General features: G+C 41.7%; 2 protein-coding genes across 2 annotated transcripts in view; both read left to right on the top strand.

The window, feature by feature from the left end:
* The window catches only part of LOC117562353 (collagen alpha-3(V) chain-like), a 33648-nt gene extending 19396 nt beyond the window's left edge, over nt 1-14252 (top strand). Inside the window, exons 2-4 of the mRNA XM_034240176.1 lie at nt 10991-11138; nt 11678-11836; nt 14060-14252. Coding sequence (XP_034096067.1) covers nt 10991-11138; nt 11678-11836; nt 14060-14252 — 500 coding nt within the window. The remainder of the gene's footprint in view (nt 1-10990; nt 11139-11677; nt 11837-14059) is intronic.
* Nucleotides 14253-18051: 3799 nt separating this feature from the next.
* The window catches only part of si:ch211-196i2.1 (collagen alpha-1(I) chain), a 66726-nt gene continuing 58135 nt past the window's right edge, over nt 18052-26642 (top strand). The window contains exons 1-2 of the mRNA XM_034240177.1: nt 18052-18103; nt 18517-18596. The gene's annotated coding sequence lies outside the window, so the exon portion shown is untranslated. The remainder of the gene's footprint in view (nt 18104-18516; nt 18597-26642) is intronic.

Consider the following 26642-nt stretch of genomic DNA (forward strand, 5'->3'; position numbering starts at 1 on the left):
AACAAGTAACATGTAATGTAATATTCAGTCACGAGAATAAGACTCTGTTCAGGTAACACAAGTTAACTGGAGACACAACCAGAGAGCTCAGATCATTTGTTGGATGCTGACACAGAGCCTTGCGGTGAAAAGGTCCAGTTAAGTTTTGTTTCTATAAGTTAGTCTCCCTGCTAGCTTGCACTGCTTGATTCAGCTTTACTCTGATTGGATGCACGTCTGAAGTTCAGCAGTAAACAAGCTCAAAGACTAAATAATTTAAACCTTTATTGCAGCGATCGGCGACAATTTTGAGCCCTATGTAACGGCAATGATATCGCTTCTGCCTAATCGTGCATCACCCTCCTTTCTGAGGAACACAATGGCAAAGTCAGCGCAGAGCCGTTTTACCGCTGATCAATTGAAGGCAGCTTTTTATGATGTAGCTGTTCACAATGAGATGACTAAGAGCCAGCTTGTCTCAAGGAATCAAGACTGTTATGTAAGAGTAGCAAGATAGCATAAAGTACCTATTGTTGTTGTATATTTTGACTAAAAGTGACCTTTTTTTAAATGTATATAATAATAACTTAAAGGTGGGGTAGGTAGTTTTGGAGAAACCAGCTCGAGTGCGCTAGAATTTGAAAATACACAGCCGGAAAAAATCTGCCACTTCCTCACAGAGCCCCTCCTCCAACACACACGAAAGCGCTCATGACCAATGAGGGCACGAGATAAGTTTGTGCACAGATGGAAGGCTGACAGGCAGGTAGGCCATCCAGTTACTTTAGCCGGGGCGGCTCAAATGATTGGTAGTGCTTTTTACAGTACTACGGCTTCCACAGATGACTTTTCTTTATGGATTTTTTGTCAAAGCACTTTAGATATTCATTGCTATCGGGATGTTAAGAGCATTCCATGGAATATAACAAAAAGTGTATCTCCAGCCGGTTTCTCAAACTTACCTACCCCACCTTTAACTTTTATGAAATTTCACATTTTGTGCAAGGGCGGATTACAAAGTAATATGGTGCTTAGCCCTAACTTCATAAAATGTAGGATTAGTTACATTTACACTGTCTTGGCTGGGGCTCTGACAAGCAACAGGTTTAACATTTTCAGAACTAACACTATGATTAATGAGGCATTAATATACTTAAAGTGGAACAATACAAAAATGCCAGCTATGGTATAAACCACAATCTCCTCCTGTGCTCTTTGAAACCCTCCTAATGGTTAAATCATTCTGACTTCACAGCATCACTTTGCTCATGTTGCTCTACATAGACATCATGAATTAATAAACACTAAGAGCTCCATTCTCTCCGTCCCCCTCGAGGTTCGCCACGGGGCCGCGGCGTGTAGAATAAAGCATAAACATTAGAGACGTGCCTGTCTGTGTTTGAGAAGGAAACGGGCCTCAGCTTACAGTCAATGTGCTGTCGAGGAACAGGGTCCAGTCAGAGGTGAGGGAACATTCATTATGTCGTGCATCAGTGGCCCTCAGTGGCCCCTGAATGCTAAGGACTGACCCTTGAGGACAGAAAGCCTTTCCTGCATAACTATTACTGATGCCACTGGAGGAACAGCATGCAGACAATCCCCTATAGGATACTCAGTTTTATACCTATAAGGTTTTGCTTTAGGAACCCTGAAAAAATATTTAGAACGTTTATGAATTGCTGCAATTCCCTGAGATGAGCAAGGCCACCCGAATGAAAATATGAGTATATCCCCTATTACATATCAGGCATTGCAAAACAACTGCATATCTGGGCCATGGGTTCATTGTCTGTTCAAAAGTTCCTTATTCAGTTTATCACACACACACACACACACACACACGCACACGCATACCATGTATACAGTACATCAGTTCAGGGGACATTACATTGACTTAATAATAATAATAATAATAGATTTAATTTGTCAACGCTTTTACAGGTGCTCAAAGACGCTTTACATATATAGTGAAGAGAAAATAAAGGAACAACAAATAAATATAAAGTTAAAGTCAAATAATACAAAAACAATCACACATTAAAAGCCAGATTGAAGAGGTGAGTTTTCCTGGAGACTTATCCTAACCCTAACCATAACCAACACATGCCTAACCCTTACCCTTAACTTAACCCTTACCCTAACCCTAACCAAGTCTTCACCCTAATATTAATGATTCCCCTCATGGGGACCTCCATTATGTGTAAACAGATTTAGGTCCCCACAAGTACTGTAATGCTAGACCACACACACACACACACACACACACACACACACGCGCGTTAAAAACACAACCAGCATTACTGCCGCTGATCAAAATAGAATAAGTGTAGACTGTCCTCATGCTAAATGATGCACTGCGTGCTAATAGAACCGTCCTTAGGGCAGCAGAGCGGAAACGGTGGAAATCCAAACACCGTGACGACCTCCTAACCTATCAGGCTCTCCTCTCCTCTTTCTCTGCTTCGATCTCTCAGGCAAAAAGCACTTTCTTTCAAGATAAGATCCAATCTTCCTATTCCAATCCTAAAAAACTATTCTCCATCTTCTCCACCCTCTTGGACCCTCCAAAAGCTCCTCCCCCCTACTCACTTCTGTCAAGCGACTTTGTTACCCACTTTGAAAAAAAGGTTGATGATATTCGCTCCTCTTTTTCTGACTCACCTTTACTCACCGCTGGGTCACCAGACCCTCCTTCCACCAACACACTTACCTCCTTTTCCCCTCTCTCTCCAAGTGAGGTTCTTACCCTCATTACCTCTGCCCGCCCTACCACCTGTCCTCTGGACCCTATCCCTTCAAACCTCCTTCAGATTATCGCTCCTGATATTCTACCGTTTCTCACACATTTCATCAACACTTCTCTAACTTCTGGTCACTTTCCAAACAGTCTCAAGGAGGCAAGAGTAAACCCTCTCCTAAAGAAACCTACTCTCAACCCGTCTGATGTTATAAACTACAGGCCTGTCTCTCTCCTCCCGTTCCTGTCTAAATCACTTGAACGCGCTGTCTTTAAACAACTCTCCTGTTATCTCAATCAGAACAACCTTCTGGATCCGCACCAGTCTGGTTTCAAGGCAGGTCACTCCACAGAAACTGCTCTCATTGCTGTCACGGAGGAACTGCACACTGCCAGAAGCTGCATCCCTCTCCTCTGTCATCATCCTGTTGGACCTGTCTGCTGCATTCGACACGGTGAATCATCAGATCCTCCTTCGCACTCTCCAAAAACTTGGAGTTTCAGGCTCTGCACTTTCCCTCCTCACCTCATACCTGAAAGACCGTACCTACAGGGTGACTTGGAGAGGGTCTGAGTCCGACCCTTGTCAATTAACTACAGGGGGTCCCTCAGGGCTCTGTTCTTGGTCCCCTCCTCTTCTCCCTGTACACAAACTCGCTCGGATCAGTCATTAGCCCGCATGGTTTTTCTTACCACTGCTACGCTGACGACACCCAATGAATTCTGTCCTTTCCCCGCTCAGAGACCCAGGTCGTTGCACGCATCTCTGCTTGTCTAGCTGACATCTCTCAGTGGATGTCTGCTCATCACCTCAAGCTCAACCTTGACAAGACTGAGCTGCTCTTCCTCCGGGAAAAGATTGTCCCACTCTTGACCTAACAATCAACATCGGCACCTCTGTTGTTTCCCCGACTCAGACTGCAAGGAATCTGGGTGTGACACTAGATAACAACCTGTCCTTCACTGCAAACATCGCTGCTACAACCCGTTGCTGCAGATACACGCTTTACAACATCAGGAAGATGCGTCCCCAGCTGACTCAGAAAGCGACTCAGGTTCTGGTCCCAGGCTCTCGTCATCTCACGCCTAGACTACTGCAACTCCCTCCTGGCTGGTCTACCTGCATGTGCCATCCGACCTCTGCAGCTCATCCAGAATGCAGCGGCTCGTCTGGTCTTCAACCTTCCTAAATTCTCCCACACCACTCCGCTCCTCCGCTCCCTTCACTGGCTTCCGGTAACTGCTAGAATCCACTTCAAGACACTGGTACTTGCTTACCATGCTGCGAATGGATCTGGCCCTTCGTACATCCAGGACATGGTTAAACCGTACACCCCAGCGCGTGCACTACGCTCTGTATCAGCCAAACGACTCGCTGCGCCCTCGCTGCGAGGGGGACCCAAGTTCCCATCGGCGAAAACACGTGGGTTTGCTGTCCTGGCTCCAAGATGGTGGAATGAGCTCCCCATTGACATCAGGACGGCAGATAGCTTGCACATCTTCCGGCGCAAACTGAAAACTCATCTCTTTCGACTCTACTTCGAGCGATAGAATTATTACCAAAGCACTTATATACTAATAAAGGACTGGCTTATCTAAAGCCAGTTGAGTAGCACTTGAAATGTTTGGCTCTATGAAACCTGATGTACTTATATGATTCTGTTTTCTTCAAGGTTGTGTCTTCCTGGTCGAATGTACTTATTGTAAGTCGCTTTGGATAAAAGCGTCAGCTAAATGTAATGTAATGCTATTCTCTATTGTTGGCTCATGATGGACCTAAACTTTGCTATTTACTCTAACAGTCTGGCATGCTCCACTGATATCTGAGCCAAGGTAAATTGGAACAAACTGAAGTTGTGTGTCCAAAGCGTGATGCTCTGGGAGATCTTAATGTGAACTGTCGTGTGTACAGCCTTTGTTTTTGGCCGCTCTCTGCTCTGCCACTCTGCTGATCTCAATGTGTGTTCATGTTCACGCTGAAGAATCATCACTCTGGAATGAGAATATTTAAATGTTTGAGGCTTTTCACTCATGAAAATGCAAAACATATTCAACAGTTTTCCTTTCTCCCTCTTATGTAAAACATCTCGGGTTTTAAATCGTTCCCTCTGTCAAACATTTCAAAGAATCAATGCTGTCAATGTGATTTTTTTTCTTGGTAACAAAGAATGTACGACAGCATTGTAGAAATATATTCTTTTCTTGAGGCTAATTAGATGGGTACAGTCTGATTCAAATGCTGTCGTTACTAAGAAAGGATCAAATGTGTAGCTGTTAACCGCTGAGTTCAAATACCTATACCCTATGCACACTTGTAAGGACATACTGATTGCTGCTTGTGTTTCGGTTAGTGGATATAAGTCTTGTTTGCAATGTCTCCCATATGTGTGTATGTTGGATTCTATACAGCTTTTCAGGCATGCTGTGCAGCGCTATGCAGACATGGCTGTCTTTTGGTCCTGAATGCTGCTTAACAAAGGACACTAGCTGCCTGGTGAAGGAATAGATGAACAGTTTGGCTTTGAGTTATTTTCTATCATCCCCTTAGTGTCAATTGCTTTTACTGGTTATTTGTAAAATTGATTGTTGTTCTATTACAACTAAAGAATAGTGAGGAATGCTAATCAACCAATACATTTTCTAACTCAATGTCATTATACACTAATCATTTGTAAGCTGCGTGCAAAATAATTAAAGGTAGAAAGAAACAAGGACACGTGTGTATGTTTGCGTACCTGCAGACAGAAGCATGTTCCTGCAGGTATCAAATCAAATCAAGTTTTATTTATATAGCACATTTATAAACGATTTTTGGTCGAGCCAAAGTGCTGTACATATAATAAAAATAGCCTACAGTAGAGACACTTTATAGCTAATACAATAGCATAGATTGTTCAGAATATCAGGATGAGAAAAACGACACCCTCTGACCTTAGACCCTCTGTCCTTAGACCCTCTGTCCTTAGACCCTCACATCGTACAAGGAAAAACTTCCAGAGAAAACCCACAGTTTAAGGGGAACATGGGAGAAACCTCAGGAGAGCAACAGAGGAGGGATCCCTCTCCCAGGACGGACAGACGTGCAATAGATGCCGTGTGTAAATCGAAGAGATAATACATTTTACAGCATATAGACCGAATGTTAGGAAATGCATGTGTCTGTAATAAGAAGATGAATCCACGAGGATGTCAGTTACAATCCTGTGGAAGCCATCAGGGAAGCAGCATGACGAGACCCAAGGCAGGACCGCAGAGACAGGTTCAGCCACGACCAGAAGTCCACGACTTAATCCAGAACTCAGGATAGAGGATCCAAGACACAGGACTACAGCAAGAGGATCAGCCTCGACTCCGGTTCCCGGCGTAGATATAGATACAAAACAAGAAAAAAGATTTGGCTGGGTTAATCGGAACAAGAGAATACACAGACAGACAGAGAGGGAAAAGGTCATTGGATAAAAGTTATTCTTGATAACCCTCTAGAAAGATCTTATGAACTTCCCCACTCCAACCACAGGTAGCTTCAGAGCGACATTCACTGACTTTGTTGCCATGCATGACCCCTTAACTCACAAGCAGTAAATTAACTCTGTCATTGACCAAGCTTTTAAGAATATTCAAAACATGTCAAACACATAAAGACACCACCCTTGACGTGCCTAGAGTTGTTTTTAATTTGACCTTTAGCTTAATATTGTGTTTTTTTATGGTAAACCTGTTCAAAACACAAATATGAAATATGTTGTTGCGTTCATGACAAAGAAACTTGCTTGCCGCCTTTTAAGACAGCAATTATGAGACCGTCTCAGAACTGGAGACACGTTCTCTGACATGTGGAGAAAACATGGTGAATTGCTTCATAGTGAAATGCGGAATGCATGTGAACCATATGTGTGTCTCATAAACACAAAACCACTTTAAAAAAGATCATATATGAGTTACATATGATCGCCGTGTTATTCCCAGATTGATATTTCTTGATTATGGTCAATGAGTGATAAGTAATCGAAAACCAAATTGTATTCATTGGACATCAACCACTTTTTATCTCTCGACTCTCGAGTAAATGAAAATGGTTCCGGCATACCATTTCTGTAGTAGCTATTGAAGTTGAGTAAACACAGAATTACTGGAGCCTCTATATTAGTTGACTGAATGTCTCTCTAGAGGCCTTTGTATTCTTTTGTATGACAATGCTGGATCATCATTAAAGGCCTCCGTTTGTTATACAACATATGATCACTGTCCCAGATTTATGACGAGGATCAGAACATGGCACGATAACACTGGAAGACAAGTGCTTTACTGTGTGTGTGTGTGGTTCCGTCAGCACTCTTACCCTGATGCATTCAGTACAGCCCTGAATGTCTGTGTTTGTGCTTGTTTGTTTTTAACAGTTCATTGTGTATCATATGGTGAGTTTATTATTATTATCACAGGTTTTAAGTCAGTGCTTGGAACATGTTACTGTATTTCCAGTTTAACAAGTTTTATATATGACTTTTATTGTCATACATCATCACCATTAGTTATTCTTAAAGAGTGCTGTTTGTCGTGTAGCAATACATGTGTACAGTAGATCCTTTCCTGTACAGTCTTCCCGTTGTTTAAATAAGACTGCAATTTTTATTCTTTTTCTTTTGTTGAACAATTTGTCTCAGTCTCAACAATGAGCATACATTGAGACTTTCATACAAAACGCTTGTCTGACTCCAGGGTAGGACAAAGGGCAGAATGACCCTGAAAGTCTTCACTGTACTTTCTCCTGATGCAGGACTCAAACATCTGTTTCACTTTTTCCAGAAACAAGGCAGGCCTGACTGGTGGCCCCTCCCCTCTCCCCCCACTCCCCCGGTAATGGCTTGATCCTTTGATTATAGTGTTGGGAGAAAACTACATGAGTATGTTCCCAAGTTTTCCTTGAGGGCACAGCGTTGGCACATGAAATGTTCTTTCATGAACACAAGTGGTGCTTAATAACGACCATCAGAGCACCACATCAGCAAGTGTGTGAGAACATTTTCCACTTCCTGGGGCTATCAATTACTGCTCATTTAGATAATGTCGCATCAGCTAACCCACACTTCCCATACTTCTCGGTATGACAGTGAAGTATGTGAGTTTTGTGATTGATGTTAAATGTAGTTGTTATGCTTCATCACAATTTGTAAATAGTTAGGAGCTTTTGTTATTGTGTGCTTTGTAAATGAGTGGTGTGCAGATTGGACATATGAGGCCTATCTAAACAGCTCTGATTAATGATCTATGGTGGAAAATCAACATAAATGACTCGGCTGCAGTTGAAAGGCTATAATAAAGTGTATTCATACAATTTTGAGTCACATGAATGTTTCTACCTTTGAGGTCATTCTGTCTACATCAATATAGATTAGATTTGTAATCTAAAGATGCTAGAATCCTGGGTTCTGGAAACTTGTCACGGGTGTTTTCCGTGTTTTATAGATTCAAAATGAAAAAAAAAAAAGAAAGGAGGAAAATTAAGAGAATATTGCAATCATTAGTTGCAGTCGTATTTTTTTTTTGTCCGCACATTAAACAAAAGTCACATCTTTCAAACATATTGAGCGTATTTTCAGTTTTGGCAGATTTGTGAAGTTACTTCCCCTGATTTATTCAGCTGAGTCAGTCATGCATCACAATCAGCCCGTCATACACCAGCTGTTTGGCCGTCAGCTAACTAATGAAACTAATCAAAGCTACCGTCATGCTAACATCATCTGAACTGCATCCGCTCCTCCTCAGAGTCCTGCCATTTCTTCCAAGTCTGCCGTCTGTTTCAGAGAAGAGACGCGTCTGCTTTCGTTTTTGACAAGATGTTTCTTTCATGAAACGTTGATCCTTTAATGGAAAACCAACATTAATTGCCCGAATGAATGATCTCACTTTACTGACTGATATAGCTTTGATAAATCACTATTGCTCTCATTATCAAACAACTAATTATCCACTGAAGTAACTTTATTGTGTGTTTGTATGAGTAAGCTCTAACTTACTCATTAATATGTATTTTTCACATTTATAAAAAAAGTAAGCAATCATTAATAATTACAAGTTTGAATCATTTGGTGTTATGACAAATGTAAGGTCAACCATCTTGTAGTAACATGTATTTGTATTGCATTACCAGTTCAGATTGAAAGTTGAACTTGTATAACATCGGGGGACTCAGAAGAGACATGTTTTTAAAGTAACTGAGGCTTTTAGTTAAGCATGCCTCAAGACTCAACATTTAAGCCTCAAGCACAATCCTCAAATGAAAAATAGCCCTTATGATGTTTTCACAGGCTAAGTAGACCCTTTTATAAATAGTGGATTGATCTTCATGGTGCGGTGCTCCTTACACACGAGCATGTTGCACCCTTGGTTAGCATACTTACTGTCGTCCTCACTATCAAATATCCACATTAAGCAAAGTAAGCAGATGTTCACTTCATTATCTGCGTGGCTTGTGGCTTGAGACTAATGAATGTTTGTCATTAATTGTGCCTTTTTATCTTTTTAACTTAAAAAACTGACTTCTTGTTTACCAGATTAGCAGCCTCATTGATCTCACATTCTTCACGGCTGTTCACTAAAGGTTAAAAGGGCAAAGAGAACCATTATTCAAATGATTTCTTCTGTCTAAGTGGCCCTCGTCCATATATCTCTGAGGATTCCTGTAAGGCTGGTATGTTGGAATTTCTTGTGCGACACCAGATACGTTCGCTCGCTGCCATTCCTCGGGGAGTGTGACCGCTCTTTGTAGACCAGTGATTCGTCTGGCATTGTTGTCAGGGTGAGTGTAAGAGCAAATGGGTCTGACAGACATGGATTCATTTGTGAAAGTGCATGAGAGAAGTAGGGTTTCATCTTACGTGAGCTACCCTATAAATCTTGTTCAACCTTTGGAAAAAGACCTCAGGCAGCCTGAGACATGTTCATGGTGGTTACAAACCCAGGGGTCCATGCTAAAGTGCTGCTATTGTAATCTGTAGGCACCCTGCTGCTCATGTAGATCACTCTAACATGACCAGCCTCTAGTCAAATGGACTTTCTCTCTTGTGTGGTAGTAAAAAGCACCTTCTCTGTTAGCCTAATTAGTCTCAACATGGCCTCTAACATAATGACATTTAAGTTGGCAATGATGTCAGTCAGTTCCCAGAGTGTGATCAGTATACAACATGTCAGTGTTTGAATGGTGACTCACTTCTCTATATATGATCAAAAAAAGCTGCATTCATATTCCTCTGGAGGAGTTGTTAAAGTGCAGAGTTAATCAAAGAAAGCCCCACCTGTGGACAGGACTTGACGAGTGGCACTCTACCTGTTGGCATGGTGTTAAAATAAAAGGCTCCTGCTTCTAATGACTTGAGAAAAAGCCAGTGGGTGAGCCCTAAAACATTGTTTGGCACTGTGCTGCACCAAAGGGAAAGGAACAAAGTCTTTAAATAGGATGGAATCTGTAGCAGCCCTCTGCAGCTTTTAAAGGCAATGGCCCCGTAAGTGGTTTTCCGCTTTTCAGGAATGCCATCGGTGGTCTGTTCACAGCGTGTTAGAGGTTTTCCTAAGTGCCGGCAGAAGAACAATTCGGTGTGGTTTCTGTAGATGTCCGCCCTCTGGGTTCTCTAACCTTGAAACACAGAATGGCCGTAAGCATGTGGACTGTAGAGGTGATTTCGGTACAGGGAAAATGGAAAATAAAACGAAATGTTGAATAGTATTGTTGAGGCCAGTGGTCTGTTTTTAAAAATAAAGTTGGCTTTGTGTACAGACGCATTGTCTTGTTGAAACAAGAAGGTTGTTCCTTTAACTGCAGCCACCTTGCTGGAAGCACGCTACTGCAGAACAGTAATATAACTTTCCATGCGGTTGCCTTGACATTTCTCTTCGATAGCGCCTATCCTAGGGCGGGGTAATAAATAACGTTACGTTAACCCTTGATTATGACTAAGGCTGTTATTAATTTAATAGATGAAAGATGATGTTCTGTGTCTTTAATCACTCTCCTCTGTAATGGAAATTCCTCTAAATCACTAGTTTCACTACATTGTTCATTTTACACCCATTTTGCAATATTGTAAACATAAATCACACTTGTAAAAAGACATGTTGTAGTACAAGTTCATTAACACACTGTAGTAGAATAGGGACAGGGTTCAAGCAAACACATAATTCACTTTGCTCTAATATTGTAGCAGAAAATGATCTGTGAGTGTGTTTGAATGTGACACAGCTTCTTGAGCTTACCATGTGTTTCCTCCTCTCTCACTCCAGATGAGGTGAGCATTCTGCAGGAGCTTTCTCCTCAGGTGTTGAACAGCAGTAACACCTCAATGACTGTAGATGACAGCAGGTGTCCAGTCCTACAGGTGGGACAGTACTCCACCTTGTCTCTCCCTCTTCAAGACCTCCTCATTGATGGGTATGGTTTCAACTACATTATCCTCATACATACACTCTTCTTGTATAGCTTCCTAATTACTAGAGATGCAGCAAATGCCATTTTCTGCCCCGCAAAAAATTACTATTGAAATGTTTACACTTTCTCCGAAAAGGAAATAAGTGACTTTTAGCTGTAATAACCTTGTTTTTAAAGTTTTTAATCCACTGCTTGTTTTATACTTGCCGGTGTTACAATTTGCACGCTTTGTCTTATTCTCATGCCTAAAACCCTCTGTGTGGCTGTACTGTGAGCCGCAGCTTCCACCGTTAGCACAACATACATGTTGTTTTTGTGGCTGTGACGTAACTGTCTGTGCCACTTTGTATGAAACATATACAGACATGTTAGCAGCAACAGAATCACATACAGCGTCTCTACTTACTACTGCATGGAAAGGAAAACACTGTTAGCTTACTTTGCTTTTGGTCACCGGTCATTTAAAAAAATAGCACCTTCCTAGTGTCCTGAAAATACAGTACTGTCTATGGCTGAATGGTGTGTGTCTTTGTCTGTGTTAGGTTTGCAGAAGAGTTCAGTTTGCTGGTGCAGCTGCAGAGTCCTCAGGCAGACGAACGCAGCGTCTTCACCATGCTCAGCCCCGACAGCCGAGTGATGCTGCAGCTGCGGATCAGCGCCTACGCCATCATCTTCATAGGAACACAACAGCGTCATTACGAGTAAGGCCACTCATCCCTATTTCTCTTTCTTTTTTCCTTTCCAAAAACGAATAAAAATCAAGCTCAAATGTTGTTACAGATTTATCAACCGCTTTATACATGTTTTATTCATGATAGGCTAACATTGCTCAAACTCTTCCAGTAACACAAACAAGAACAATACATTCTTTGAACTTCTAATGAATTACCCATAATCCAAAAGATCCAGATGTCAGATGTGACTACAACATCAAACTCAAGTTATTGAGGACAACTCATTCCTCTTCCTGCTTCTTGGCTGAAGTGTAAACAAATGTGTCTGCATTAGCGGACATTCTGTGGAAGTGGCCTTGTTTGCAGCATGTGTGCATTTGCTTGTCTGTGTTTTGTGTTTGGTTGTCTCTTTGGTGATATGATTTATTGGCTGTCTCTTGGCAGGTTTCTTGTTTTCGAGACACAGAGAGTTTGAAGCAATTCATCACTGCAAGACAGCGGACTGAACTCGGCCAAAAGATAGACACATAGATACTATACTTATCTTGTACTGTTGGCACATGGTTAATGTATTTTTTTTTTAACCTTCCCTTCTGCAATTTTTAGGCAGCATGTCTGTCGGTGGCTGCCACCTACAATGTCCAGTTGGGTCTAGAGCCCATCTTGACGTTTTGAGGAGAGTGGTCGGTTGAGTTTGGCCGGTGTAAAAATGTTCAAACCGGTTTGACATTTAGCAGGTCACAAAACCAAACCAGTACAGTATACTTATTAAACAAATAGCTTTCACGCTTGACTTAACATTTCAGTTTTTATAGGTTTCGGATACTTTTTTAAAGGGGACTGTTAGTGTATTCTAGAACCCTGAAGGCAGGAGAGACTGAAAAGAGTCAAGGGAAGCTTATAAAAGTTAACAGCATTGAATTACACAAAAGATGCGGTGGTGTACAAAATGAAATGTGCGAGTGGAGGCGCTCTCCTCATCCGACCGGTCAGTCCAGGTCAGCAGGTGGAAGAGGTCAATTCTTGGCTTGCTCTTCTTGTTGTCATCTGAGGTCTTCTCCTATTGGCCGGCGTCGTCGGGGGGCGGGTCCAATGCAATTCCTGCCTTTTTCTGTTGTTATATTATATATTAAATTACATCATTCTGGTGTCTGTGGTTATTTGAACATTCCCTAATAAACGTTATTCAGCGGTAATAAATGAGTGCTAAACCCAGTGTGATCAGTGTACAACATCACATGTCATTTCACCTTTAATTCACGGTTTGAAAATGCAGCATTTCGCCACATGCTAATGCTAACCGGAAGTGAATAATTTTCAGAATAAAAGTATTATGTTAATAGTTAGTGAACTTCCGGTTTTTCAGAATAAATCTGATTTAAATTAAATAGTGTATTTAATTCAAATTACGCCATATCAACATTGATTTTAATTTCTAACAGGACCTATCATGCAAAATGCACTTTTTGATGTATTTAATTCATAAAGATGTGTCCCCGGTGTGTCAGAGAACGCACGCAGCGTCAGAAAATAAAACCCTCTCTCTTTTCCTCCGTACCCAGATCTCTAAAAACGGGGGTACAACCGAGCTGATCCAGATTTGCGTCCGATGTGACGTAATATCGGGAATGTAGGCTGGCTTTACGCCCACGGCCCTGTCAGAAACGTGGCTGTCGGAAACAATGCCCGACTGTTTTAGACGTAATATGGTCGGTGCATGTTTACATTAGCATCGCTAACACTCAGAGCTCAGACCCCTCCTTTTTTTATCAATCTTTTTTTTTTAAAGCTTTATACCCCAAATCAGCACTTTTGAAACAGGAAGTGAAATAGAGGGATATGAGGCATGGCTAGAATGGGTGATCTGTTTGGTATTTTGAGCAAAACACTTCATAGACATGTTTTATATATATTTTTATATATCTGAGACCTATGCTATCGCTTAAAAATAGCATGATACAGTTACAGTAGGTCCACTTTAACACATTTAATTTGCACACCGGACTAGTGACTAACTTAATAAGTGGGTCTGTTTTGACATTTAAGGTCCAGTGATTCATATCTTGTATATTTAAGGGAAACTCCATGTCGTTCTTCATCAGTCAAAAGTCTGTTGGGAGTGCTACTGTAACTGAAACACAGGCTGTGTAAAGCCTTTTGTGGCTCCAGAGAAAAGTGTAAAACATTTCCTAAGAATAAAAAGTATGATAGACATATCAGTACATAATGGCCCATATCTCTTCGTGTTAGATTCCCAGTCAGCGGCCTGTCTGATGGAAAGTGGCACCACGTGGCGCTCAGTGTGTCTGCCAAGCGGCTGGCGCTGTACGTGGACTGCTCTCTGCTGGAGAGTGTGGACTGGGTGTACCGCAGCATGGGGATCAGCACCGAGGGGGCTGCTCATGATCGGAGGCATCATCGAGGCCTTCGAGACTCCATTTGAAGTAAGTGGCATTTATGTAGCTTTATCAATATGTCAAGCAACTTTCAATTGATTTGTATTATTTTCGGCTTGGTCTTCAATATCAGGATACATGTATTGATTATCCTTGCAAGAATGGAAGTAGTCATCACACACAAAGCTGCATGGGACAAATAGATCCCTGAATAGTGTCCTTGACATGCTTTATATACAAGACAGGGTGTATCACAGTCACAAGATGGAGAATACGGGTTCAAAGCAGTATTCAATGTTTAGTTTAGATCAGCTAAGAACCACATAAGCAATAAACATGACAGTCATATGTCTATCTCCCTAGGGGCTGAATCATCATGTTAATCGTTGCCTAAAACTGTGTCCTGACGCTCTTCTAGGTAATCAAACATCCTGTTGCGTACACAGCTACGTAAGGGCCTTTGTTATCATGTGCTACTCGGATATTAGAAGAGTACATTCAGTATTTCCCAACATGTTCCCAGTGTAAAGCAACGGTAAGACACAGAAAAGCACCCAGCCCTACGTCATACAAACTTTAATCTATTCTGTTGGTCCTCATGTACAAGATGCTGCTTTCACTAGACGAGTTTTACTCTTGCGACCTCATGACAGACCCTCGGCTGACCTGACAATAGAGTTTTTGAAAAGCCTTCGTCAGGTTTTATAATCCCTTACTTTAGAACTTTGGAATGTTGTTCAATAATGCATGTGTGTGTGATAACACACATTATATGAACAGATGTTTGTGCAATAGTAAGATGATATCTTAAACAACTGTTGCCAAATAATAAACCACATGTGTATAAGTCCAGTTCATTTGAGTTAAGTCAGACGTAGGTATTCCAGCCCTAACCCCATTCACTTTCCATCACAGACACACAAAGACGTGTAGCACATCCTGCTTAGAAACCATGTGTTTGTTTTTTAGTATGCAATCCATGCTACCTGCTCCAACCACAACCTCAATTACCTGCCAACCACCAGTGGTACATGAAATGATAGAGGAAACACTGACAGAGGATGAATTTCCCGACCAAGTTCAACATGAAGACATTTCCCTTTACTTACCTTTATTGTTAAACAAACCTGGATGTCTTTGAGCGACGGGAAAACAATCCAAACTGAGTATCTTTTGCTGACACTCTTGAAACATGTATATCTCGGTTTTATGCATGCATTTGTTTAGCCCGGACACCTATTGTGTCTCAATGATTTCTGTTTGGTATGAAAGTCTGTTAGTAGACTCTAAAAGCGTGCCTGATTTGTGCCTGCAGGTCTCCCTTGAAAAAGAGATCATTGATCTCAATGGGATTTTACCTGGATAAATAAAGGTTTTGAATTGAATTGTACAGTAAGAGAGATGAGATAAGATGGTTCTTTATTGATCCCAATTTGGGAATTATTTTTGTTGCAGCATAAAAGACGAGGCATTTTACAATAAAACAAAACTTGAAATAAACAAGAAAGAAAATAGAAAATATACATGTTGAATTAGATATTATATATATATACATACATATATGGAATATTAATATTAAATATTGAACAGATTATATATATATGTAAACAATATAATCTATCACAAACAACACAACAACAGGTCTTAGTTCTTGCAAAACGGCTCTTTGCTCTACGGCTGTCTGACTGAACAGCGCCAAGCTCATGCATACAAAGTGTATGGTCAAGCATCCTCCGGTTGGATGTGCAAAAACAATGTCAAACAAATGTAGTAGCCCAAATACATGGATAAAAGGCAAGGGGCGACGCTAGTCTGATCATGTTTCTAGTCTGTGCTGATATGTTCTCATGTCGTTTCTTTTAAATAAAGTGTTTTCTGATGATTAGCTGGAAGGAGACTCTTACCGTTGCCCTGCCAGCGCCTTTTTATATCAAATGCAAAACTGAAACAATTGCATGAAAAGCTATTTTCTGAAGGCCCATAATGCACTTGGCTTTGTGTAGTGGATGTGATTTCCCAGTTAGAACAAGCAGTGTGACTGTAACCCAATGGAGGGGGGAGGCGAAGCGTTTTAGAGGTGACATCTGGATTTGTTCTTAGCACCAGATAAAATGGGTTATCCATTGCCTCGTTTCCCCTGGCGACAGCTTTTTTTTACTAAGCTCCAAGGATGGAGCGCTTCCACACTCGGAGGTGGTGACAGTCTTGTCTCTGACAATCTTTCGTGTTTGGCAACGCTACACGCTCTACTCTGCTTTTATTTAACTCTTACTGTATCCGTTATACTGCAGCAAGACTGGGAAGCATTTTCGGACCCAAAGAAGAATATGAAAATGATTGCCATAGTTAAATACATGTTGTATGTTTTTTTGGCATCTGTGTTTCGCCTTTAGACGACTCAAATATAACTCAATCACCACAACATTTAGTATACATGACATGTTTACATATGGATACATTTTTGTTGTTTGAGCACTTTATTTGTATGGTATTTCTGGCAGAAGTCTGCAGAGTAAGTTCTTTTTTACTATGTACTGAATGTCTTCTTCCACTTGTCTCTGGATTTGTTTTAAAATGGGTTTCATTTGTTCCTAATTGGTCTTGTTTACGTATACTCCCTGTTTGATATGCATCAACTATCTTGAACCAGGAACAAATAAATACATTTGAATTTGATATTACAAATCAAATCGACTCCAAATCCAAGAGTGGTTACACAAAGAAATTGAAACACACACACACACACACAGATGTTCTCTCATTCACCGTCACATTCTTATAACACAGCCTGAGGATAGAGGTTTTTTAAATGTCTGCCCATGCTTTGTTTGTCATGTTTGGCCTGTTGTCAGACTGACTAGTAAAGGAACCATGGGAACTGCAGAAAAACACATGACCCTCTGTAACCCCCTTACGTCTCTTTGTCTAGGCTTGTCCTTCGATTCTGTACATATAGATGAAAAGTTATACAATAAACACACAGACTATGTACTGCATGAATAGTTTGGCTGTAAGATACAGATTTAGCTGATAGCTTTGTCTCTAACGTATGATTCTGATTCAATGTGTTTAGGTCTGAAAATGCAATGAATTAGGGAATGTAATGCTTTGGACTGTAAATTGTCTCAAGTTCCAAAAGCCTGAGGTGAAACCTTCAAATTGCTTGTGTTAGCCCGACCAGCAGTCCAAAACCCCAGAGATATTCAATCTTAATGAGCATGAAAACTAGCACAGATGCAAATTGAAACCAGAGGGATGGTGTTCATAAATCTTCTACTAAAACATTTGAGTTCAATGTACCTTAAACAAAATAGAAGAATGTTGGGCGTGCAAAGCCAGATAGAGATGGAGAACAAAGACTGGAAAACCTTCACTGCAAAGTCAAATGCAGTCCGTTTGTATGTATGTATATAATATGCCCTGTGTTAATGTTAAATCTATATAACAAATGTCCTCATTTTCTTATTGTAATCTTTTATTTGTCATCTCTTATCTTTGTTATTTAGATGAATAGATCCCCAAAACGATGTCAGTGCTGTCATTTGCCAAACAAATAATGTTAACTACTTTGTTACCTGTTATGGACCCAAATGTTCAGGGTGTGCACATACCTTTTCTGTGACTCAAATCTCACAGGTTTTCCCCGTAATGTCCAAAACGTAACCCTGCATCAAGAAACATGTAAGATAATGAAGGTTCTGCATAAAGGTAGTGAGTCTTTTCTGGCCTAAACCTTGCATTTATTGTTTCTGCCTCTGCAGGTCATCTCCGACAGCTGACCTTCCTGATGTGGGACCCCCTGACCGCCGGAGGCCCAGCGACACTGCAGCCACCACCCACCCCGCTGTGGGGAGACCTCCCGCAAGCCTCCTCTGATCCCCCCGCACCAACCGCCTGGCGAGGGTGAGTGAGGAGGATGAATCGCTTTGGATAAAAAAAGTGTCAGCCTAAATGCAATGTAATGTAATGAATGGAAAAGAACAAAGAGAGATCAGAGAAATTCATGTCATTAACTCATAGCATTGCTCCTTTGATTTATGTAAACAGCGTGGCTCCAACATGTCACCAAGGTGTTTAAGGTGAAGCCAGATGCCTTTTTGAAGCCTAGACATCCAGACTCCTGCAGTCAATTCTTTGACACAACAACCTGTTTTTTTACTATGAAGCATGATAACAAGATCATTAGAGGATCTAAAAACAACTGCATTGACTCCTGGGGTTTTGATCCAGTCTGGTGAATTAAACAACTCTTAATGTTCTGCTGATGATAGTCCGAACTGTCTTTGTGGTTTTGCCCCCCTGTTTGCACACAGAATATACTGCTGTCCTCAAACGACCTGGAGAACTTGCTGGGGGATCCTGAGGATGAGCCTTTTTTGCGCTTTGGAACTGTAAGTAGGATGTATTGGTGCCTGCAGTGCTCTTTAAAGTTATGCTTTAATCCTCTGTTCACAAGGTGTTAAAAAGACAAAAGAAAAACACGCAGTCGCCTGGTTTCACAGCTGCATCCCAGGGTTTAAATCAGCAAGTGTGGGCAGCTGACCAGTCGTCATGGTGATTAGAACCAGCTGTGTCCAGGCGGGCAGATACAGTCGTACATACCAGCCACAGGTCTGGTTTCACTGGCTTCATTTTTCTTTTTCCATCAGTCTTTGTAAAACCACCAGTCCAGCGTCTGTCATTCATTAGCGCTGCGGTGCAGAGACACTCTGCCAGGGGCACCAACCACCCGTCCCACCTCAATGGTTCGGGATGAATGGTCAACTTGGACAGTGTCCTGAACTGTCTGTCCTCTAGTCCATCAGTGTGTCTTTGACAGGTTCTTTGTTGTGGCCTGCAAAAGGGTTCATCAGGCTAAAAGTCTGCTGTCATTGATTGTATCGAGGGCATATTCCTCATGGTTTAAAAAAACAAAAACAATAAGGGAATGTGTTGGTTTGTGTGGGTTTTGACTATTAAAACCATTGGTAGAAAATAATAAAACAACTAAAAGCAAATGATGCATTTGATCTTAACCACTAATCATTGGGTATGACCAACAGGTCATCTGTGGTTTCCTCTCTCAATTTCCATAACCAGATCCAGAGTTTTTCTGATTGTGATTATCTACACGAATACCTGCTGTTCGTTGTGGTAATCATTATTGTCTTTTGGTAGTTTGGTAGTCTTTATTTTCTAATGGGAGTAAGTGGGAGAAATACAGGGAAGAAATGTTCTAAGTCTTGAGTCACTGAATATTTGGCAACAATCAACATTTTGATAATCCAAAAATAATTGTAGTGACCCTTAAAGCATAATATTTGCTTGATCCAGCTTTTGTTGAGAGCTAAGTTAGAATGAATTAACTGAGACGCACCATAGAAGAAATATCACGTCTAGTGAATATTGACCGTAAGGAAATAATATTTGCAGTCCTTTTATTTTGCTCCACTCTCCTGAACCTAATCAGCGACAGCAATGAAGGCAGCAGCATCCTCCATGTGGACAGCAGGATGCTCTGTCCACAGGAAACACAAATGGGTGGGGGGTGATCTAAGTGTTCAAAGATCCCATTAAACGGACACTTGAACTTCCATTGGTCTGCCATATTTGGTGCAACAGTGCGTTCTGAGCAATGACGTGGTGTTGCAAGAATGGGTGCAACTAAAAGGTCCATGTAATGTGGGCCAGACACTAAAGTGAATTAGACCGGCTGAAACTGGTCCCCCCGACTGATTCTAGCAGCCTTCTTTGCCTGTGTGTGACATGCAACTAGTTGCCTGTGGTGGTGTTGGCACAGACAGCACTGCCAGTCCTCAACAGATACTTCACTCTGTCTATTTTTGGCGAGAACTGCAAGCGTCACCATCACAGGTGTTTCTATAACGTCGTGTTTGAATGGCATTCACTGCTTACCATGTTTCATCTTGTTCGTTTATCCTTTTCTTTTTAACCCCTGACCCTTTTCATTTTGGAATGATGTGATTTATTACAATCACTGCAATAAACAAAATACTGTTATATTTAGGGTGCACGATATTGGTTTTTTGAAACCGATACCGATAACTTCCTGCTTCTCAAGACCGATACCGATAATGAAAAAAATGTACGCCACTAATTATTTTAACACGATTAACGCATGTGTATTTTTTTTCCTTGGCCGCCCCGTAGTTTCAGAGCGCATCGAGTTTAAAATACCATCTACAAGCTGATGCTGACAGCCCCGCTCCTGCTGTCCGCTTGTGGCAGACCACACTTCCACGCTCACCGGCAGGCACCGACTGGCCATCTGGAGGACCGGGAGGGTGTGTGTATGTGTGGCCCGAGCGAGCGAGAGACCTTACGTGCATTGTTGTTGTTAGCATCTGGTGCTAGCTAGCTGCGCTAACGGATATAAGGAGCTGTTTAAATGAAAACAGAGGAGCGACAATTTCGCCACAAACTGCGCCGAGCACTTCCTTTATTGCAGGAAGCCAGACAGTGGGACATTGTACGAAAAGTCAGCACACTCAACACGGATAGTGCGCAACATGATTGCAGCGTCCAGGCAGTCCCACGTTCGAGCATATGCCTTGAGGTGCACATAGCTCCAATGCCCATACCACCGACGACATGTTTGTTTACTGTCCTGGCTTCACGGCCGCACACCATTTACGTCACAGCCAGGCATGAGTTAGGGAGCGCTGGATTTGTGAAAAACTCCCCTCTTCCTAAACCACTAATACCACAGTACTGGCAAAACGGGAGGAGCCGAGTGAAAAACAAGCGCCCCTCATCCCAATCCACCCACACCGCAGTATGTTTTTCTTTTTTTTTACCCAAAAAATATATTGTATATTATCGGGGCTATTAATACTGGTATCGGGTTTATCGGGATGACGTCATAATACCTATTATCGGGCCGATAATTATCGGCCCGATAATTATCGTGCATCCCTAGTTATATTAATTAAGGTCGCCCACTCTTACCAGAAATACATACGGTTGTTTACACTGGCACGTACAGAATAAACCTTGTTTCTATAATCTACACACGTTTGAAATGGAAACAAAGGCATCAACTCTGCACTTGGAAACAAAGAAAAAGCAAATCAGGTTTTAATTTCCATCTTCAAAACTCCTGAAATAATGAGCGAGGTTCTGGTTCTCTTCATAGTTACAGTAGTGTCCTGACAGAACAGTATACCATGCTGTGCCAGCTGCAGCAGGCTCACAGTTCCTCCATCAGGATGGCATTGGGATGCCTTACTGATGATGAAGACCACAAAGCCCTCTCCTGCTGTTTTAAGTTGTGGAGGATGTTTGCTGGAACAAGCTGCACCAGATCCATCTTAATGGTGACATCTTATTCAGCTGCATCCCTTTCTCATTATGAGTTCTCTATTCATCTGTTTTATTTTTCTGTGTTTTATTGTCTGCATCTGTCTCCTCTGGCTGTGGTTGTTCAGTCTATGCCACTGTCTATGTATCTATGTGTTCAACAAGCTGTTCCCCCCCTGCCTTGTTGATACCTGACCTTATGCTAAGCTAACTAGTTGGTGGATCCAGTGACATATTTACTGTACAGACACAGTACAGTAGTTGAATCAATCTTTATGTATGAAGCGATTGCTGCCTTTAACTGGGTTCATTTTGACCGTTTTGACAATAAGAGAAGAGTGGTGGAAGTTACATTTTTCTGAAAACCTTGACATTTTTACTGATGTTTTAAGAAACGGTGGAGGCCATAGGCGCTTTCACACTGGGGTTACTTTTCCCACAAAGGTTCATGTGAACTTAGTTCATGTGAACTCATTTATCGCGTTCACACCAAAAAGAGCCGGTACTAAAATTAGTTCATGATGAACCTTTTTACCCCCATCGAAAGTCCCATGCTAGAGAGCAGATGAGCTGCTAGAGAGCAGGGACTTTCGTAGCGGCTCTTTTGTGAGAAAATAGCTATATTTCTGATTGGGCTGGAAGGATGCAAACCACGCCCCGCCAAAACTCCCAAAAAGTTTTGTGGAAGCCGCCATTTTATTATCCTCGCATTAAGCATTATTAGCATTAGCATTAGCCCAGCGCAGAAACGCAGAGAGACTAACTTATGGCAACACAAAATAAAACATGGGAGCGGTGGAGATGAGGAGGTGTCGGCGTTCTGGCGATTTACTCGGAAGGCTTCAGTAGAAGCTGCTGGGAGTCCCAGCAGCTTCTACTGAAGCCAGGTCCCCAACTCCGGGGACTTCCGGCCGGGGACTCCGGGCGGCAGTATACGCCGTGAAGTGGTTTGCGGCCTGCCAGTAAAACCCAAAGCAGAGAAGAAGAAAAGTGACGTCAGCGGCTTCATTTGCCTAATCCACCCCAGGGACTTTTTCCAGTGTGAAACGCGATCTGTACTTAAATCATGCGAACTAAAGAGTTCACATGAACTAAGTTCACATGAACCTTTGTGGGAAAAGTACCGCAGTGTGGAAAGCGCCTCATGAAAGAACATTCATATGTGAATAGAAAGTTCATATATTGCAAGTAAAGTCGTTAAGAGTTTTAATTTTTTTAGACGAATCTCAGTCTGAGAAAAATATTGGTATTCCCCAATTCCAACAGCCTTAGCTTTTCTTTTACCATTTGCCTTTCCATTCCCTGCATTTTGTTACCCACTTTTTAGCTGGCTAAATGTTCAGCCTCAGAGGCTTGTAGTCCATCCCGTGATGGCATGTTGCCATTGCTAATTAGGGTTAGGGTTATGCGTTTTCACCAACCACAAGCACCGAAGTTCTTTTTGTAGACATTTGTCCCAAAATGTCTAGCTATTCCTTTAAGCACCACCAATACAACATTTACTGTTTCCAGTTCCCTAAATGTGAATGTTTGCTGCCATGTTTCTATCATATTAAATTGAATATCTTTGGGGTTTGGACTTGTAGTGAAACACAAACAAGGATTTTTTTAGATGTACTTAATGACTAAATCATTAGTAAAAAAAGAAATGTGTCAAAGGATAGGCAAAGTGTTCATTGCCGTGTATCATGTAGGAAATGGAGAATAAGGGAGTGGTTTTGGACACAGCCCTTGTTTCCCTGCAGCCTGTTTCTCATTAGGTCCACACAGACCAGACCTGTGGAGGTGCAGCCGCCCCTGTCTCTGGCTGTCCTCAGAATCTGCCCATTTGAAAGAAAAAGAAATAAAACAAGGCTTGTACATTACCAAGATCTATTTCCATTTCGCTAAGGTCTGCTGCTGTCGTCTGTGAAGCGTAACATTTCTGACTGCGAGGCCATGTTGTTGGGGTTTCCTGACTTTGATGCATGTCCCGTCTGGTGCCACCGGCTCCCTTGACAGGTGCTCTCTTTAGAGACATGGCACTTGCCAAGTTAATGTATAGCTCCTCTCAAGTGCATTAAGATGTTAAAAACACCTGGAGGTCAGGGACCTTAGCTAAACATGTAACTCTAAAGCCAGAGTTATGAACTTCAGCGTATGTTCATGGCTTTGAACCCTCATTATCAACGTTTCCTGTAATCATCAGAACTACTAGGTGCGACCGTGGCTCTGTGGAAGTGCACTGGTCTTTCAATCAGATGGTAATTGGTTCAAATAATCAAAACTACTTTTTAGGGAAATTCTAGTGCATCTTTTGAAATTAGCCAAACATTTGATGTGTTCCTTCCTTAATGTGAAAATAAGCTGCTTTCCTTTGATCTAAATAATTGTAAATAGAATAACTGAAGACATCCAGTCAAGCAACACATGTAATGTATTCATATATATATAGGATGACAATATATATTTATATAATGATATGGTCAGCATGTTTTTGCACTTGATCCTAACGTTTTAGGATAAAGCCAAAAATGTGGATTTTCTCGCATACAGACAAAGAGGGAGGCATAGAGCATGGCAGAGCTTTTTTTTATTGTTTTTTTTTCACCACAGGAGTTAATAGGTTTGCCTGAGGGCTTTTAGTTTCATAAATAGTAATAACACCGATTACACTTGATCCCTAAAGCTGCATCTGTCAGTGAGAGAGAGAGGCTGCCGCACACGCTTATGGTCATAATATTCCCTCTTTTTTCTCCGTGTTATCACAACCTCTCTGAGGCCTCTTTCATAAAGCTCATCAAACAATGGCTTTTTACTGGTAATCTGAGGCAGAGAACAAAGAAATGTAAAATAATCATCCATCATCTTTGACACGCCTCCATAATTCAATCATCCCACCAGGGTCCATGTCATATTCCATGATGAGTCTCGAAAGACTTGTTTTCTTATTGACTTTACCCTTGGTGGAATGTTCGTGTTCTAGCAAAGCTTAATTGTTTCCTCATTGTTTAACCTTTTTTCAAGGCTGTTCATTCCAGAAGACGTTTCTAATGTTCACCTTAAGCCTGCAAACTCGCTGGCTTATTTACGCCAGGAGCAAACACAATGCAACTTCAGCTTCAAAGAGTCATGCTTCGGCCCACATGGAAATGCTGTAGGTCCAATACTGTAGTTCTATTTTGGGCCAGTGGTTTCAAATTGTCTGGCCTTTTAAGTGGCAAATGCTCCACAATATTGACAGAAGAGTTATTGTCAGGGATGGTGTCTGTAAAAACAGTGCTCGCTGCTGCTGGGAAACACTATTGAGATCAGAGGGAGTGAATCGGAACAATAAAGTTGCGGAGCGGAAACCAAAACACTAACCTGAAGGATGCTAAAGCACTCTGTGATGTTGAGGGGAACTGCAACATCCAGGTGGTGATAACTCTTTCCTCACAAGACGCTTTACATCGCACATATTATCTGAAGCATTGTTTCTAACAAAATATTCATACGAGAAGTGTTAAGCAGTCTTTATGGTTTGTCTTTTAAATTCACAGAAGTAAGAAGTGTTTGACCTAGAGTTATACTAAGGCTTAAGATTTAAAAATGTGAAGCACCATTGAAGGAGAATTCCACAGATTTGACACATCAAAGCCTGTTTACAGGTGCTCTGCGAGGTCCAATACATGTAATTGTCAGTTGGTGCTGTAGAATATGACAAAACATTTGCAGGTTTTAAAAAGGTGAGGCTACCGTACCTCATATAGGCCCAATATAATATAGCTGGTCCTGAGGCACCATCTTTTTGCCTCAGATGCAGCGACAGCCCTAGTTAACATGCCTACCAACTGTCTTAAGCTTCCTCTGCTGCTGGCCATGTGGTGTGTACTGGGTCTATCTGACCTTTTCTTCCTGCTGAAAACCGCTACTAATGAAAACACTGAGAGCAATGAGGCTGGATCAAACAGGCGTATATTTCAGCAGAGATGTGCAAATGTGTTTATTGGTATGTTTACTATGGCTTTCTAGCCTTTTGTACTATGTTTGCTAGAGGAGTAAATATATCTCTCCTCTGACCCCCCCCCTACTTCTTTTCCTCCCTTTCTTGCCACACTTCCTACTTGTCCAGAGTCCAAAGTCAAGGTCAGGGTCGGGTCATCCAGCTGGGATGTAAAGAAAGTCCAGACTGACAGGTTAGCCTGTGTTCACCTCTTATCCAAAAGGTTATGGGGGTATGAGCTGCTCCTACAAGACTATTGATGTCATCAAGTTCTTGATTTTGTATCATCTGCTTGTCAGAGAGCCGACTCAGTGAAAATTGGGCACTGGTGTGTGGACGTAAAGCTCATTCCTAAACTGTCAAAGCTAGAATCAATCATTCTTTATGTTGAATTCCTATAGTTAAATACACATCGTTAGCCAAAAACAACATGTTCTCATGCCAGAAAACGTTACATTCCTTTATAGATCTCAATATGGTTCCCATAGTTGTGCTCTTGTTCTTGTACTGCATTTCTGCTCGCTGTAAGGTTTATAGCAACAAAGACATGGAAGCAGCTAAATGTGCTGACAGAGCTCCTCAACTTTAGACTCGAGATGTCTTTAATACCTGCTGTAGCAAGCCAAGAAGCTCCAGTAAGGCCCAGTAGTAGATAAGTAAACCACATCAGTTTTTATTTGCAAGTTTGTATGATATTCTGCCAGCGTTTAAAATGTAGCAAAATGGGTCTGGCTCCAGGATGAAGGATTCTATGAGTCAGATTTGGGTCAATATTCTAGCGCGTAAAACAAGCTACTCACGAGCGGAAAAGTGCTTTTACACGCGCATAAAATGACCCTCGCGCGCAGATTAAACCCCCTCGCGAGCGGCTCTGCGCCCGCGAGCGGTTTTGCCCCACTCAAAAATATATTGTTTTATATATATATATATATTAGCTGTACACTTTACGAATATAATAGTTTTCTATGGACAACTTTACCATTCAATCGCGTCCAACTGATTTTGCTGCCGTCACTCCTCGGCCTCTTGGTAGTTCAGGCATTTATCAAACCTGGCAACTCCGGGGTTTCCTGGCAGCTGTCAATCAAAGTCCAGTGGCTCCGCCCCAAAGTGCCAGAAACTTTTCACGCGTGCGTAGACAGACTCCGCGAGGCTGATACTCCGCGAACGAGCA

Source organism: Gymnodraco acuticeps, unplaced genomic scaffold (genome assembly GCF_902827175.1).
Source record: "Gymnodraco acuticeps unplaced genomic scaffold, fGymAcu1.1, whole genome shotgun sequence".
Classification (NCBI taxonomy): Eukaryota; Metazoa; Chordata; class Actinopteri; order Perciformes; family Bathydraconidae; genus Gymnodraco; species Gymnodraco acuticeps.